General features: G+C 52.0%; 1 protein-coding gene across 2 annotated transcripts; it reads right to left on the bottom strand.

The window, feature by feature from the left end:
* Positions 1–10,134: 10,134 nt before the first annotated feature.
* Positions 10,135–13,406, bottom strand: Gnat1 (G protein subunit alpha transducin 1). Of its 2 annotated transcripts, XM_027414489.2 has the most exons (8): positions 13,125–13,405; positions 12,895–13,036; positions 12,652–12,809; positions 12,415–12,543; positions 12,110–12,239; positions 11,787–11,940; positions 11,476–11,667; positions 10,135–11,261 (listed from the first exon to the last, which is right to left on the bottom strand). In XM_027414489.2, the coding sequence occupies exons 1-7, from the start codon at positions 13,127–13,129 to the stop codon at positions 11,477–11,479; spliced, it is 909 nt and encodes a 302-aa protein (XP_027270290.1). In that variant the 5' UTR covers positions 13,130–13,405; the 3' UTR covers positions 10,135–11,261; position 11,476. The 2 variants fall into 2 exon arrangements, with proteins under 2 accessions (XP_027270290.1, XP_027270291.1); XM_027414490.2 differs by having other exon boundaries at positions 10,135–11,667; positions 13,125–13,406.
* Positions 13,407–15,486: the final 2,080 nt, after the last annotated feature.

The raw sequence follows: 15,486 nt of genomic DNA on the forward strand, positions 1-15,486 counted from the left end.
AAGTCAAAGGCCCACCTCTTCAGTACTCTTCCACCCACCGCACTGTGAGCAAGACACATAGTAGGTGCTCAGCCTACATTACTGAATGAATGGAATAGGTTCAAAGCCCTCTGTAAGCTCTCAGTCCAATTTACCTGCTCTGTGGCGCCTGGTCCCTGGCCATGTCTACAATAGACCTCTTTCCTCAGGGTCTTTTCCTACTACTGCATAAACTATATACATCATATCCCAGCTTTCTGTGCATACAAATGCCCAAACCCAATCTCCCTAGCAGGCACTTCCTTGCAAACATGCTTTGCCCTCAACCCACACCCAGCCCAGACTTCCCGGGCATGCTTCATTCAGCTTCATATCTTTTCCGGGTCCAGTCTAGAGTTCATGATCTACCCGCCTTCACTGCACCTGCTTCTCCATTTGTGTGGGGCTCTAAGGCCACTTTCTAGGCTAGTTTCATAACTACAGGGATAACCTACTCTTTCCAGCTGGCTATCTGGAGCCTTGGACTGTGGCATACAGCAAGCTTGAGTCAAGAATCGCCACTCAACAGGATGGCTTGAGAGGGCCATGAGGAGACAGGTTCCATGGACTCAGGCAGAATAAAGCTCTGAGACACACAGTCTTGTCCTTCCTGGAGACACAGTCCCCTACTCAAGCCCAAGAAGTCAGAAATTGCTACTCCTGGTCATTCCAGCCTCTCCACCTCTCCAAAATGTGCCAAGCATGGCCTCATGCACTACGGATCCCTTCCACCATGGGGCTTCAAGCATGGTCTCATGCACTACGGATCCCTTCCACCATGGGGCTTCAAGCATGGTCTCATGCACTACGGATCCCTTCCACCTAGGCTTCCTAGGGAATCTTCCCACAGATGTGCAGAAGTTCCATACTTCCAAACAGAATTATCCTTGGGTTTATCTAGATTTCTATCCCCACCCCCTGGCACACAACGAGTGCTCCAAGGGACTGCCTCCATCACAGACTATGTGCCAGGGGTCTCTTCTAGGGACAATACAATGGCGGGAAGTAGATGAAGTACCAGAGCTGAGAACAGGACTCACGGTGGGCCAAAGGAAGAATGTACACGGCCATATCCTCTATGGTACTGCTCAGGGCTCAAGGGCCTTTGATGTAGGCCTCCTTAGCATTGTGGGGAAGGCAGACCTGGACTCAAGTCTCGGGTCACGGGGGAGGGGGGAGCAGATTCTCACATGCCCCATCTTTCGCCCCCTTCTCTAGTGTAAATAAACTGCACGCATTCTCTGTAGCCAATGAAAAGAGCCAATCCAGCAGGGGCGGGCCCATGAAAACTGAGTCTTGGGCCCCCGGGCTAGTTCCCACACTCACCCTGGCCAGCCAGGTCCACAGGTGGAGAGGAGCGCCCATAGCGCCCCGCCCTCAGGCCAAAGAACCAAAGGAACCCAGAGCAGGCGCACCCCACTAGTTCCACTGCAAATGACACTGGTTCTGGGGCCAGCATGGATCCTGCGGCCCCTCAGGCGTCCCGGCCCGATCTGCCCTCAAACTCTACCCAGCGAGGCCGGGATAAATATACCCGGATTGCCGGCATGCCAGCCAGCGGATCTGCCTCTCAGGTGCCCGTCGGGGCAGCGCTCCAGCGTCTGCCCCGGCCACCCTCTAGTTGGTGCCCCTGGGTCCTGACTCTAGAAGTCGGTCTACGTCTCCTGAGCCTCAAACTAGGTGTCCTGTGGACCTAACCCCGGGGCTGCTGTCCCCTTGCTGTCCAGCATGGCCCTGCCAAGAAGCAGAGTCGACGAGGTGCCCCTCCCAGCACCCTGGCGCAAGCTTGGAGCTGGGTGCCTCCCGGCAGGCTCGCAAACCTGTGATCTGGAGTGTTCTGGGCTCTGACTCTTGGAAAGCTGGGAAGCCTGCCCGCGTCTCGGGGTACGAGGAGAGCTGCCCAAAGCCCACTAGGGACTGAAGTAGGTATATTGGGCTCGATCCGCACAGCGCCCCTGGCCTGGTGGCTCTATAACCCCGGCCGTACCTGGCCTCGTGGTGGGCACGTTCGGCGCTCCGCTCCGGAGAGTGAGATCCGCTCTGCTCCAGGCTGAGCGCTGGGCTGCAGCCCCAACTGCAGCCGCAGGGGATGAAGGGTGCCCGGCCCCGCCCCTGGCCCGCCCCCGGCCCGCCAATCCCCGGCTGCCCGAGGGAGGAGGGGCTGGTCGGGGAGGAGCGGGGGGACTGGCCAGCTTGTTTCAAAGGGGCAGTCGGTGCCCTCGGTGCCCTCGGAGCCTATAGGTGGGAGATCCTGGGTGGGGAGGGGTCGCTTGAGCCTTGCAGGATCGGGGCGATGGTTCAGGTCAAAGTAGAGATCTTTGTGAGGGTTGTAGCTGCCCTGAACCCCTGAAACATTGCTTACATCTCTCTAAACCCCAAGGGTTCTTCAACCAAAAGGAGTGGGAACACCGCAAGGCTTTTAACTTCAGTGGGGGACTTTGAATGGGCGACTTTCAGACTTGACTCCTTTTCTACCTTGCCTGGTCACCTTTGCTTGCCAGCGGTGGTTGGAGCGGATAGAGGAGCTGTCTGAATCCGTTTTTTCTTCGCCCCAAAGAGTCGGTATCCTTGAGGCTGAAGCAGACATGGGCTGAGACAGCCAGGGCATGAGTGCAGCAAGGGGAGATTGCTTTGCCGCTTTTCTGGCCTTGCCTGGCTGAGTTCTCCATTCTGCTTCTAAGACTGAGAGACTGCTGCCAGCCTATCCGTCAGAAGTGGGGGCAGGACTTTGAGGAAGGGACTTTAGGGAGGACTCATTCTTGGCTGGCAGGCAGTGCCACCTCTTCCTGCTTCCCACCTAGAGCGCTGGTGCTCAGAGGAAGGTCGGTGTGGTAGGGAGCTGGGGGGGGGTGTTGACTTTCAGGATAGAGGGGGGGTGTGGAACAGCTGTGCCCCTTGCTTCTCAGCCACTGGCTCTGATCCGATTAATTGCATGGCCTCTGCTGTTCCTTTCCAAACTGGGCTTCTCTGTCATATCTACCTCCTGATGCCCTATCCTGATGCTATGGAGACCTTCAGAACCAGGTCTCACCCCCTTTCTGCCCCAGGCTGTGAGTCAGGACTCCTCAAATCTAGAAGTCCTGGATTCCCTTCTTGCTGACTCATAGCACCACCACAGCCAAGCCCAAGCGTGCCTTAGTTTCCCTCTGTAACATAAGGAAATGGCTGTCTTTTCCTCAGGCCAAAGAGAAAGCTGTAAGCCATGAATTTAGGACTAGATGCTGGCTAGGAGGGTCAGCAAGCTGGGAGACTAAACAAAACAGCGCTGACATGGTGACAACCCCCCCCCCCCAAAGTCAAGCCTCCATTTCTGGTAGCTAGATGACAAAGGAAAGCTTTTCATCCTTAGCTGAGGTTGACACAATTGTCAGACCAGAGCTTACCATATCATGAAGAGCCATTAGACTCCAAGCCCAAAACAGCACAAGAAGCTGGGTGGGGTGGCACGTGCCTGCAATCCCAGACCTCCAGAGGGGAGAACAAAATGTCATGAAACAGAACCACCTTAGATACTCACAGGAGATATTTGAAAAGGGGTAATGGCAGTTCCTGAGGGCCTAGGTCAGGCTCAAGGTTCTCAGCATGTGAGGATTGGGGTCCTCCATCCAAACTGAGCAGGGCAGAACTGGGCTGGACTGCACTGCTGTGGGAAGATTGGAGGCTAGTGTGACAGAGGGGTCCCTGGGTAAAGCCAGTCATGGCTAAGCCAGGGGAAGGGTGACTGTTTGTTGTTGCTGGGCCTGGACCCCTGCCAAGGTAAACAGAGCTCTGAGGCCTTTTTCACCACCTGCAGAATCTCCCAGCCTAGCCTGCCTTAGGACACTGATGGCTGCCAGGCACCTTCTCCCAGAGGTCTGAGGAAATGCCTATCCATGTAACTGCCATGTTCGTGGTAACTTCCAAGAGAGGGAGAGCTTTGTCTGTGGCATCGGGCCAGCTCTTGCCTCCATTCCCTATCTCCACATTTCAAGCACAGGCCTTAAAGACTGCCAGGCATGGGGGACGGACCTGAGGCTCCTAGGATCGTATAGACCCTCCTTTTAAGACCATGTTAGCCCTTTGCTCTTCTCAGCCCACACCTACCCAACCTCTAGTGGGACAGCCTCTTCTCAGCATAAACCACTCTACACGGACCCTTTCCAACACTCACCCTGTCTTCACCTCTAACCTAGTCCTTGGATCCACAGGTTGCATGGATCCCTGCAGACTCCTCCTCCTTACACTTTCCCTCCCGCGCCCCTCACCCTGCTCCTAGACTGCCATTCCTCCACACATAGCCTGGCTGACCACACAGACCTACTGTTCCTAGAACATGCCAGATCTCATGCTTCTGTGCCTCCCTGAGCCTGAGGCCTCACAGTTCTATCTCCTTGGCAACCTCTGCTTTGTTTTGTAGCACCCAAAGATGATCACCCCTAAGAGCACTGCCCAAATCGACAAAGAACCAGCAATGCAGTGGCCACCCAATCAACTGCCCCGCCGTCAGTGGCAGCCTCAGCATCTTCACACGGTCTCCAGAGGGCATCTAGGTGAGGAGTGGTGCAGAGTGAGTGCCCAAGTGAACGAGAGCCCAGTGGAGGAGCAGCCTGTGGGCCAGACTCAGCCCAGGGAAGAGAAGGGGCATGCCAAGGTTGGAAGAGAAAAAAAAATCCAGGGGGAGACTGGTACATGATATGATCAGCCCTAGTAGATTCCTGGCTATGGGTAGGGATGAGATACTCGTTAAGGAGGTGTGTTTGGGATTCAGGGGTTTCACGGGAGAGGGGAATCTTGTTTTACACTCCAGGTGGAAGACCAGACCCATGCTCCTGATTACACTGGTTCATTGTTCAGTGCCCAGGAGCTGCTCTTTGGGCACAAGTAGAGTTGAACGTCACACTATACAACGTAGAAGCAGGGCAGTGATCCATAGGCAATCCTAGCTAGACGTCCCTAGCTTGGGCCCCTGAAGCTGGTGGCCTCCCAGCCAAGGTCTGTTTCTGCATGTCTGGCATGCCTGCCCTCTCTTCCCTGAGATCTGGCTCCTAGCTTCTCTGGCCACTGAAGCAGCTTAATGAGCCCAGGTCACATGGACTGTGCTGCTGCCCATGGGAGGGCCCAAACTCCCAGTGGTCATCCAGCCAGGCCTTGACGTCAGTGGTATTAACCATCCACTTGTCTAATCTCCGGTCAGTGGCGGGGCCAGGCTAGACCTGTCAGAGCCAGAGCTGAAGATCACGAGGGCACCTCAGGGACACTTTGAGATTGCAGGCAGACAAGGTGGCCGGAGTGTATATAATACATGACAGATGTGACCATGGTGCTGTCTCCGATCTCCGCCCCTGACTGTGAATCAGGCATCAGGCACTCACTGAGCTTATTTCTTAGAGTGCATTTAACTGGTATGGTAAATGGAGCTAAGGATTTCTGCCTAGGAGGCTCCCCGCACAGGCAGGGCAGCTTGAGGCCAGGCAGTGTCCCCATCACACAGGACTCAGGGATATTATTATGTCCCAGAGCCTGTGCTCAGGACCATCTTTGGAGGGTGGAGTCCAGTTAACATATAGAGTCGAGGTCCTTCTCAACCCCGTACTCAAGGCTTTCCCCAGCCGGGCAATGATGGCACACACCTTTAATTTTAGCACTCAGGAGGCAGAGGCAGGTGGATCTCTGTGGGTTTGAGTCCAGCCTGGTCTACAGAGTGAATTCTAAGACAACAACAACAACAACAACAACAATAAATAAACAAATAGCCAGGCATTGGTGGTGCACGCCTTTAATCTCAGCTCTTTCGGGAGCCAGAGACAGAGACAGGCAGATCTCTGTGAGTTTGAGGCCAGCCTGGTCTACAGAGCCAGTCAGGATAGTCTCCGAAGCTACACAGAGAAACCCTGTCTCGAAAAAAACAAAAAAAAACAAATAAATACGTAAATAAAGGGTTTCCCCGAGCAGGGCAGCTGTGAGGACAATGGCACTAGTGTGCCTTTCTCATCCATCCATCCTCCTCCCAGCATCTCAATTCCTCAAACTTCTTGTCACTACCCGCTCGCTACCCCATCTTAATAAACGGCTCAGGGAGAGGGCCTCAACAGAGGAGAACAGCTTCATCTCAGCCAGCCCTAGTCCACCCAGCAGAAAGCTCTTCCCTTCTCTGGGCTGTCCTCCCCTCAGGCTCCTGGACAGAACCCTCACAGCTGCCCACATGTGCTCTGGGCTCCCTGAGCCACGTAGCAGTCCAAGCACAGGCCCCAGCCCCCCCCTCTGCCGTCCCCCCAGGTTCACAGTTCCACCGCTCTTCTGGACTCTGCCTTTTGCCTAGTCACCAGGACCACCTGCCTCTTAGATTCCTTCCTCAGTGGCCACAGGTACAGGCTCGGCATGACCGTTCCTGCTTTTGTTTGAGCTGTGTGCTTTGACAGCCCTGCCACCGATCACCCTGTCCTACCCAGGCTCTGCTGGGTACTGGAGACAAGGCTCCTCCTCCTGTGTCTCCCAGTTCCTCCTAATCCTCCATGCTCAGGAAAAAAGGTGTGCCCATATATATTTTTTAAATACATTTTTTTTTTTTTTTTGGTTTTTCGAGACAGGGTTTCTCTGTGGCTTTGGAGCCTATCCTGGCACTTGCTCTGTAGACCAGGCTACCAGGCTGGTCTCGAACTCACAGAGATTCGCCTGCCCTTGCCTCCCAAGTGCTGGGATTAAAGGCATGTGCCACCACTGCCTGGCTTAAATACAATTTTTTAATTTTCTTTTTTTCTTTTAAAGTTTTTTCCAGGTGGTGGTGGCACATGCCTTTAATCCCAGCACTTAAGAGTGTTCTACAAAAAAAAAAAAAAAAAAAAGAAAAAAAGAAAAGAAACAAGAAGAAAAAAGAAGAAAAGAAAAATTACCACATTTATTCTTTTCCTTTTCCCTACACCCTTCTTTCTTTCTCCCTCTTTTTGAGACAGGGTCTCACTATTTATAATTCTCTATGTAGACCATGCTGACCTCGAACCCACAGAGATTCTCCTGTCTCTGCCTCCAGACTGCTGGGATTAAAGGTGTTGTGCCATCATACTTGGCTTTCCCTGTTTCTTTCAGTAGGGTTTCATGTGATCTAGACGTGAACTTACTAGGAAGCCCAGGCTGCCTTCAAAATCATCAATGCTATGCTCAGCTTGTTTTGATCTTTTTTTGTGGCGGACTCTCCAAGCTTTGGGCTGACCTCAAGTTCCCTATGGACCTGAGTGGTCCTGACCTCCTGATCTTCCCAAATACTGACTATCCAGGCATGCACTGCCAAATCCTGCTAAAATATGTTTGTTTGCTTTTTAAGTGTGTGTGTGTGTGTGTGTTTCTGGGGATTTAATTCAGAGCCTTGCACAGACATGCTGGAGATTACCTATATGAATGACCACACTCAGCATTTAAAACTTTAATGATTTTTTAAATTTGTGAAGTATATTTCACAAATATCATTGCATCTTGCCACTAAAACATGGCAATAAAATGGAAATAAGTCATGTTTTGGGTAGAAATAAAATATTTAAGATTCAAGTAATGTGGGATGTAGCTCAGTGACAGAGCACTTGCTTAGCCTGGGTGCCAGCTAAGGCCAAAATGAAGAGAGCAAAACAAAGCAATGATGTTTGGGCTATGGCTTCACACAGTGGGCACATTGTCCTTAGGGCCTAAGCCTAGCACTGACAAAAATGACCCATATAATGCAACTACCTTTGAGTTTAATTTTATTCATTTGATTGATTTTGTTTTGTTTTTGTTTTTGAGATAAGTTCTCACTCTATAGTCCAAGCTAGCCTGGAACTATGTAGACCAGGCTGGCCTTCCTGGCTCTGCTCTTTAGGTGATGGGGTTCTACATGTGAGTCCCCACTCCTGACACCAGATTTTTTTTTTAAAAAAGTTAAAACTATTTAATGTTCTGTATCTATATAGATACACATCTCAAAAAAACATGAGGTGACTGAGAATTCTTTAGCATGGAAAAGACCCTGGGTCCAATGTCCAGGCCAAGGAACAAAATAAGGGTGTTCACAGAAGAAGATCCAGGCATGGTGCATTCCCAGCACTTAGTAGGTGGAGGCAGGATTGCTAGTTCCAAGTCAACCTAGGCTACATAGTACATCCTGTCTCAAAAACCAAAGAAACCGCCATGGAGGTGAATGCCTCTAATCCCAACACTCGGGAGGCAGAGGCAGGTGGATATCTGTGACATTGAGACCAGACTGTTTTACAAAGTGAGTTCCAGGACAGCCAAAGCTGTTACGCTGTTACACAGAGAAACTCTGTCTTGAAAAACCCAAAAAAGAAAAATAGAAAAAGAAAACATATATAGGAATAGATATTTTTCTGTATATTTCAGGCTCCAATAAATCTTGGCATGCCTTTCTTGAATTTTTATAATTTTGTTCACAGTGAATTTTTGCATTAATTTTATTTTTTTTTGTTTTTTTTGCTTTTTTCAAGACAGGGTTTCTCTGTGTAGCTTTGGAGCCTATCCTGGCGCTTGCTCTGGAGACCAGGCTGGCCTCAAACTCACAGAGATCCGCCTGCCCCTGCCTCCCAAGTGATGGGATTAAAGGCATGCGCCACCAACGCCCAGCTAATTTTAATTTTTTAAAAGTTTTTTGTTGTTGTTGTTTTGTTTTGTTTTCTTTGAGATAGGGTTTCTCTGTGGCTTTGGAGGCTGTCCTGGAACTAGCTCTTGTAGACCAGGCTGGTCTCAAACTCACAGAGATCTGCCTGCCTCTGCCTCCCGACCACCACCTGGAAAAAGTTTTATTTTTAGTGTGTGTGTGTGTGTGTGTGTGTGTGTGTGTGTGTGTGTGTGTGTGTGTGCGTGCGCGCGCGTGCATGGAGGTCAGAGGACAACTTTGTGGGGTCAGTTCTCATCTTCTGTCTTTATGTGGGTTCTAGGGATGCAACAGGTTTGTTCAGCAAGTGGTTTACCTACTGAGACATCATACTGGCCCTAATTCTGATTTTAAAGGTGTGTGACACCATACTGGACTATGAGTGGTAAAAGAATATTTGAAGCTGGGCATTGGTGGCGCACGCCGTTAAACCTAGCCCTCAGGAGACAGAGGCAGGATGATCTCTGTGAGTTTGAGACCAGCCTGATTTACAGAGCAAGTTCCAGAATAGCCAGGGCTACACAGAGAAACCCTGTCTTGAAAACAACAACAAAACCCCCACATTTATGTATCCCTGGTTGGCCTGGAACTTGCCATGTAGACGAGGGTGGCTCAAACCCACAGAAATCAGCCTGCTGAGATTAAAGGCATGTGCCACCATGCTCAGTTCCTGATTTTTTTAAAAAAGATTTTATTTATTTATTTATTTATTTATTTATTATGTATACAACATTCTGCTTCCGTGTATATCTGCACACCAGAAGAGGGCATCATATCTCATAACGGATGGTTTTGAGCCACCATGTGGTTGCTGGGAATTGAACTCAGGGCCTCTGGAAGGAGGTCGGTGATCTTAACCTCTGAGCCATTTCTCCAGCCCCCTGATTTATTTTTTAACATTAAATTTTTATTTGTTTTCGGTTATTTATTTGTTTGTTTATTTGGAGGCAGGGTTTCTCTGTGTGGCCCTGGCTGTCCTGGGACTAAGAGATCCACAAACCTCTGCCTCCCAGAGTGCTGGGATTAAAATTGTGCTAGCAGCTAAGGCTTGTAAGTGTTGAGCCATCTCTCTCCAGTCCCCCGGGTTTTTTAAGGCTATTTTGTTATTGATTATGATTGTGTGCGTGTGTATCTGTGTGGGGGTGTGTGGAGGTGAGTACAGGTGTGTGTATAGTACAGGTGTGTGTATCTGTGTGGGGGTGTGAGTACAGGTGTTCATAGCCAGCCTAGGCTACCCAGTAAGACCCTGTCTCATAAAACAAACAAAAAACTCCCTGCTGATCTGAGGCTGCCCCGGTTAACATTTCCCATATCCTTCAGTCTCGGTCAAAGGTCATGAGTTGGACCCATTACCCCCTCCAAGATCTCCAGAGCCCAAGTCAGGCCAGGCACTTTACCTTGCAAGGGGTCATCTTCCTACATCACTGACGTCTAGTACTTAATAAATGTCCAGGACTCATGGTAACTAAGCTTCCCCCACAGACCCAAGAAAGGACAGCAGACCCTTTGCAAAGGTTTATTGCTAAGTCTGTGAACATAGCCAAGGGAAAGTACAGATGACGCCCTAGCCTTGCTGGACAGAAGCGCTGTGTCTCCACAACAGCAGCACTGACTCTGGTCCACAGGCTTAAGTAAAGACTTTCGGCTTGATGAAGAAAGGAGTGGCTGGGGGTGTGGGACATTGTCTCTAATGGCTCAGGCATGACTTTCAGTTCACTCTCTCCAGGAAGGGGCCCTACATCCGGAGGGACAGCAGAGTCACATGGAGTCGACTGGAACCTCACATGGGATATTCTTTGCCCATGGTTGATCGATAGAGTTGGACTCTGCCCTCAGCCACCCCTCAGCGTAGCTTGATTATTGGTCAGAGCTGATGTCAATAGTGCTCTCCTTCAATACACCACACCTTGATCAGCCAGCCCTCAGTATTGTGTGTGGGTGGAGGAGGTGGGGTCCAGAAGTGTCCAAGGACAGAGGGGAAGACCCAGAGAGAGAAAGGGACGGGGAGATGCCCTGAGACTGGTACTTGGGGATGGGTTTGGCTTGTGTCTCTCCCTGGTACCTACCTCAAAGTCACTAATTTATCTGTGAGCCTACTTAGACCAGAGCTTGGACTTTGGATCCCTTGGGCTTCTGGGAGGGACAGTCACTGACCACTGGGTGGACAGATGTTGGGCTTGTCAAATGCAGGTAGCAGGCTGGAATGACCTGCTGGCAAGCAGCAGGACTGCTTGAGGGAGGGATACCTCAAGCCCTTCATGAAAGCTGGGGAGGGCAGGGAGGGCTGTTTGCTGAACCGAGATCTGCCAGGTGAGCTGCTGCTGGTGGGGGTGGCAGAAGGGCGTCAGAAGACCGGGTCACTTGGGCACTGCTGAGTCACTGTGAGCGCCAGCTGTCCCAAGTCCTGCCTTGTCCTAGTTGGGGCTAGTTGCTGTGGGTCCAAGAGGCCAGTGCAGCCAGGCGTTGAAGGGCAGGGCGGGGTTGGGGAATTGGGGGAGGGTCTGCACTTTAAGCCTCGGGGCTTGGGTGTGGCTAGTGGAGCGGAGGTTGAGGCACAGGAGTTATTGGGGACTACAGGGCAGCTGGGCTACTGAGTCTCGGAGCAAGGGACATAATTGAATACAGGTATCTGTGAAGAGAAAAGGGAACGCAACCTCAGCATCCTTGAGCAGCAAAATAAATGAGAGTAGTGGGTGGGGCCTCTGGTAGTGGGTGGAGCCTGAAAGCCTGGGCAGCAGGGGGGGCAGTCTGGAGCAGTGAACGCCTGGAGGAACTAGGGGCAGGGTTGAGGTCCTGAGATTACGTTGGAAGACAGTGGAAGGTCTGGCTAGCTAGGTCCCCACCTCAGAAGAGCCCGCAGTCTTTGAGGTTCTCCTTGATGATAATGTCGGTGACAGCGTCAAAGACAAACTTGACGTTCTGTGTGTCCGTGGCGCACGTCATGTGGGAATAGATCTCCTTCACGTCCCGCCGCATGTTAAGCTCGAGGAACTGCACTTTGATGTAGTTGCCGGCATCCTCGTAAGTGTTAGGTCCTGCGGCAGAGGGCAGCACTCGCTCTGCGCGGGAAGACCTTCCGCGGGAAGGAGCGCGCTGCGCGGCGGGAATCGTGGGGCTGGGGCGCCGCCTGGCGGCCGGGACTAGGGACGCTCACCATCGTAATCGGGAAAGCAGATGCTGAGGTGTGCCTTTTTGATCTTCTCGGAGAAAACGTCCTTCTTGTTGAGGAAGAGCACGATGGACGTGGTGGCGAAGTAGCGATGGTTGCAGATGCTGTTGAACAGGTGCAGGCTCTCGTGCATCCGATTCTGGGGAAGGCAGCAGGCTGTTGGGCACCAGGCTACGCAGGCAGCTGCCCTCGGTCTCTGGGCTCCCGGGACTTGAGCGCCTCCTCACTCCAACAGCTCCCAGACAGCCTCAGTGGCTCCCGGGGCTCCACCTCCCTTGGCAAACACTCAGGCCTAACTGGGCACTCACCACTTCGTCGTCCTCCACCAGCACCATGTCGTAAGCGCTCAGTGCCGCGATGAAAATGATGCACGTCACACCTTCGAAGCAGTGGATCCACTTTTTGCGCTCGGAACGCTGCCCGCCCACATCGAACATTCTGCAGGACAGAACCAGCCGTGTCGGGTCACCTGGACATGCCCACCGGCAGCCCCTGTCTTCCTGAGCCCTCTTAGGAAGTGGCATCTGGGGTGACCAGCCTTTCTCTTGGCCGGGGTAGGGCCTTCCCTCTCCGGGCAGGCCAGCTCAACAAGCGTGCCGTGCAGGGCCCTCACCTGAAGTTGAGGTCCTTGAAAGAGAACTGCGTCTCGATGATGCCAGTGGTTTTGACACGAGAACGCAGCACGTCCTGCTCAGTGGGCACATATCCTGGAGTCACCAGGCGCTCTAGGTCTGAAAGATAGCTGAGGAAGTGGGTGAGTGAGCATGAGGGGGAGTGGTGTGGGAGAGCCCCCCGGGCTGGGTCCTGCCCACCCACCTCCTCTGCTCCCAGCATGCACTTGTGCACTCACTAGCCAGCAGAGTCGTTGAGCTGGTACTCGGAGGCTCGCTCAAAGCAAGCTTGGATACCCGAGTCTTTCCACAAGCGCTGAATGATGTCAGACATCTCCTTAGGCATTGTGCCTTCCTCGATGGTATCCGCCATGTGCATCAGCTTCCGGGCATCATCCTGATGGTAGGGCAAGGTAGTGGTTGGGAACCTGAGCCTAGCCGGGTGCCCAGAGCCCCTAGGGAGTGGTATCAGCCTGCCTCACCTGTCGGGCCGAATCTCCATACTGAATGTTGAGCGTCGTCATAGCCCGAACGATGGCCAGGATGGACTGCAGAGTGTTGCCATAGATGATGGCTATGAACTCGAGGCATTCTTCCAGTGAATAACCATCCTGGTGGATAATCCTACAGCCCAAACCCGTAGAGTCAGAGCTTCCTGGGCCAGCAGGGAAGGGCTATAGCTAGGGGCTAGGGGCAGGGAACACTCACTCACTTCATCTGCTTGACAATGGTGCTCTTCCCGGATTCACCAGCACCTGGAAGGGAAGCTGTGACTCAGAGCAGCACTGACCAGCACTGACCACTTCCTGTGGATCAGAGCCCTGGGGTGCTAGCTAGAACTCTAGATAGACTCGCTCTCATTTCCATCCAAAGTAAAGTCTTGAAGACCCCTGGGGGGAAATGGTTGTAAATAACAAAAGGGACTTAACATTAGTTATGTGATCTTAACTGTGCGGGCACAGGACGGGCCCCAAGATTCTGGTATATAGAGCCTTTATTATGCTGCAATATCAAAATAAGGAAACCTCTAGGGCCACCTTGTGGATATTTCCAGTACTGTATGCACAGGATTATCTGAATGGGACCAACCTCTGCTTTTCACCTACAGACTAAAGAGATGTCTCTGAGAGGCTCAGAGGGAATTAGCACCCTTAGATGAGGAAGAGGACAGAGCTGACATCCTTCCTGAGCCTGCCCTCCTCAAGGGTGTTGGATATAATTAATGGGATTTCCGGCTTAGCTTCTTGGCCTTTCTCCAGGGGGCCCTGGCTTAGTACCTCTGCCTGCCCCCTAAACTAGCAACTTTCCCCTGGGGGTTAAGCAATGGCAGTACCACATCTCTCCTCACTACCCATGGGATCATGGGCTTTATTTATTCTTGTAGGTGACAATATCTTTCCACTTTCTCTCCTGCCTCCACCCCACCTGGGTTTCTCTGTGTAGCCCTGGATATTTTAGAACTTGCTGTGTAGCCCAAGCTGGCCTCAGACTCAAAGATCCGCCTGCATCTGCCTCTCAAATGCCGAGATTAAAGGCGTGTGCCACCACTGCTTGGCATCGTTCCTCTTTCTTTAGCTGTTTCACCAAAGATAAAATTCTGCCACCTAGTGCTTTTGTGGACATGAGTGGCCTTAGAGGCTTCTTATTCTCAGGGGAGAAAGGGCCGCCAAAAAGACCTGAGCCTTGTTGAGCAGGCCCAGAAAACCAAAGGCTATACCTTTAGGACAAGTGTGGCTGAATGCACACATTTATTCAAAGGTGTTTGACACTCACTTCTGCAGAAAGAAGAGTGTCCACAGGAAATTGCCATAGGATGCCTAACCTTGGGAGACTGAGCCATCACCACCTGTCAGACGTAGCAGGGGTGGGGGTGTGGGGGTGGGGGTGCCCTGTCCCACCTGAGCCCTGCCACACCACATTGTCATTCCCACCCACCCCCAAGGAATCCTTGCTCCATAGAAAGGCTGCTTGCCCAGCCCCAGGCTGCTGACCCTCAGCAGTCCCCTCCCCATCACTGGACAGCACCTTACCCAGCAGCAGCAGCTTCACGGTTCGAGCATCCTTTTCAGCATCTTCTTTTAGCTTCTTCTCTAGCTCTCTGGAATGCTTCTCCTCAGCACTGGCCCCAGCCCCCATGGTCCCAGCAGCAGGCAAAGGGACAGGGTAGGCAGCCTTTGGCCTCCTCAGACAACCTTTTGGCCCTAAAGCTGGCAATCAACTGGCTCTCCACGGACCTGTACAGGCCCTGGTGGGATTGCTTAGTGGGATTTGGGAGCTAGCAATGCCCAAGGGCCAATCAGAGACAAGGACAGGTGAAGCTCAGTCTCCTAGCCTTTTAATCAGGCTGGCAAGGCCCCAATCCTTCGACTGCTGACTCCGCACCCCTCTGCCTCCTCCAATTCTCCAGAAGAGACCCGAAGAGTCCATGCCTTGTCCTGTAGGAGTTTCTTGGTATAGTTGAGGGGAAAGACCCTTTAGTCCCAGAAGTAGAACTGGGGCTGGGGCCGGCAGGGGAATACTGAAGGAGAAGCAGTAGATGACCTCCTGCTTGCCCGCAAGACTGTGTTCATGACCACTCTTCTGTGAGCTTACATGGAACGTGGGGGAAGGTGTTGCCCAAACCACAGCCCCATTTTACTGGTTAGGAGGAGCACAGGGTCACATGTTTAGCAGTGGTTCACAAGTGTGAACCCTCTGGATCAGAGGGTTCTGTGCCTGCTGGAAACTACAAGGCAATAGGTGACTTTATATTTGCCTCACACTCAGGGCTAAATGTGACCCCGAACATGGTCTCTACATACCTTCTGCAGGATGAGTCTGAAATACATGCCTGGGTGTGTCTTTCTGTTCCTTACTAGGACCAAGTAATGACTTGAGCCTGTATACGGGCATGTATGTGTTCACCTGGTAGTAGCTTTTTGAGTACATGTGCCCTTACACACCTGTTTAATTGACTATGTATGCAATGTGTGTATGTGCATTGGTGCCCTGTGCCCATGGTGGGGATCAAATCTAGGGATTCGTGCATGCTAGACACATACTTTACTCCTGAGCTGCACCCCAGCATCCTATGC

Source organism: Cricetulus griseus, chromosome 4 (genome assembly GCF_003668045.3).
Source record: "Cricetulus griseus strain 17A/GY chromosome 4, alternate assembly CriGri-PICRH-1.0, whole genome shotgun sequence".
Classification (NCBI taxonomy): domain Eukaryota; kingdom Metazoa; phylum Chordata; class Mammalia; order Rodentia; family Cricetidae; genus Cricetulus; species Cricetulus griseus.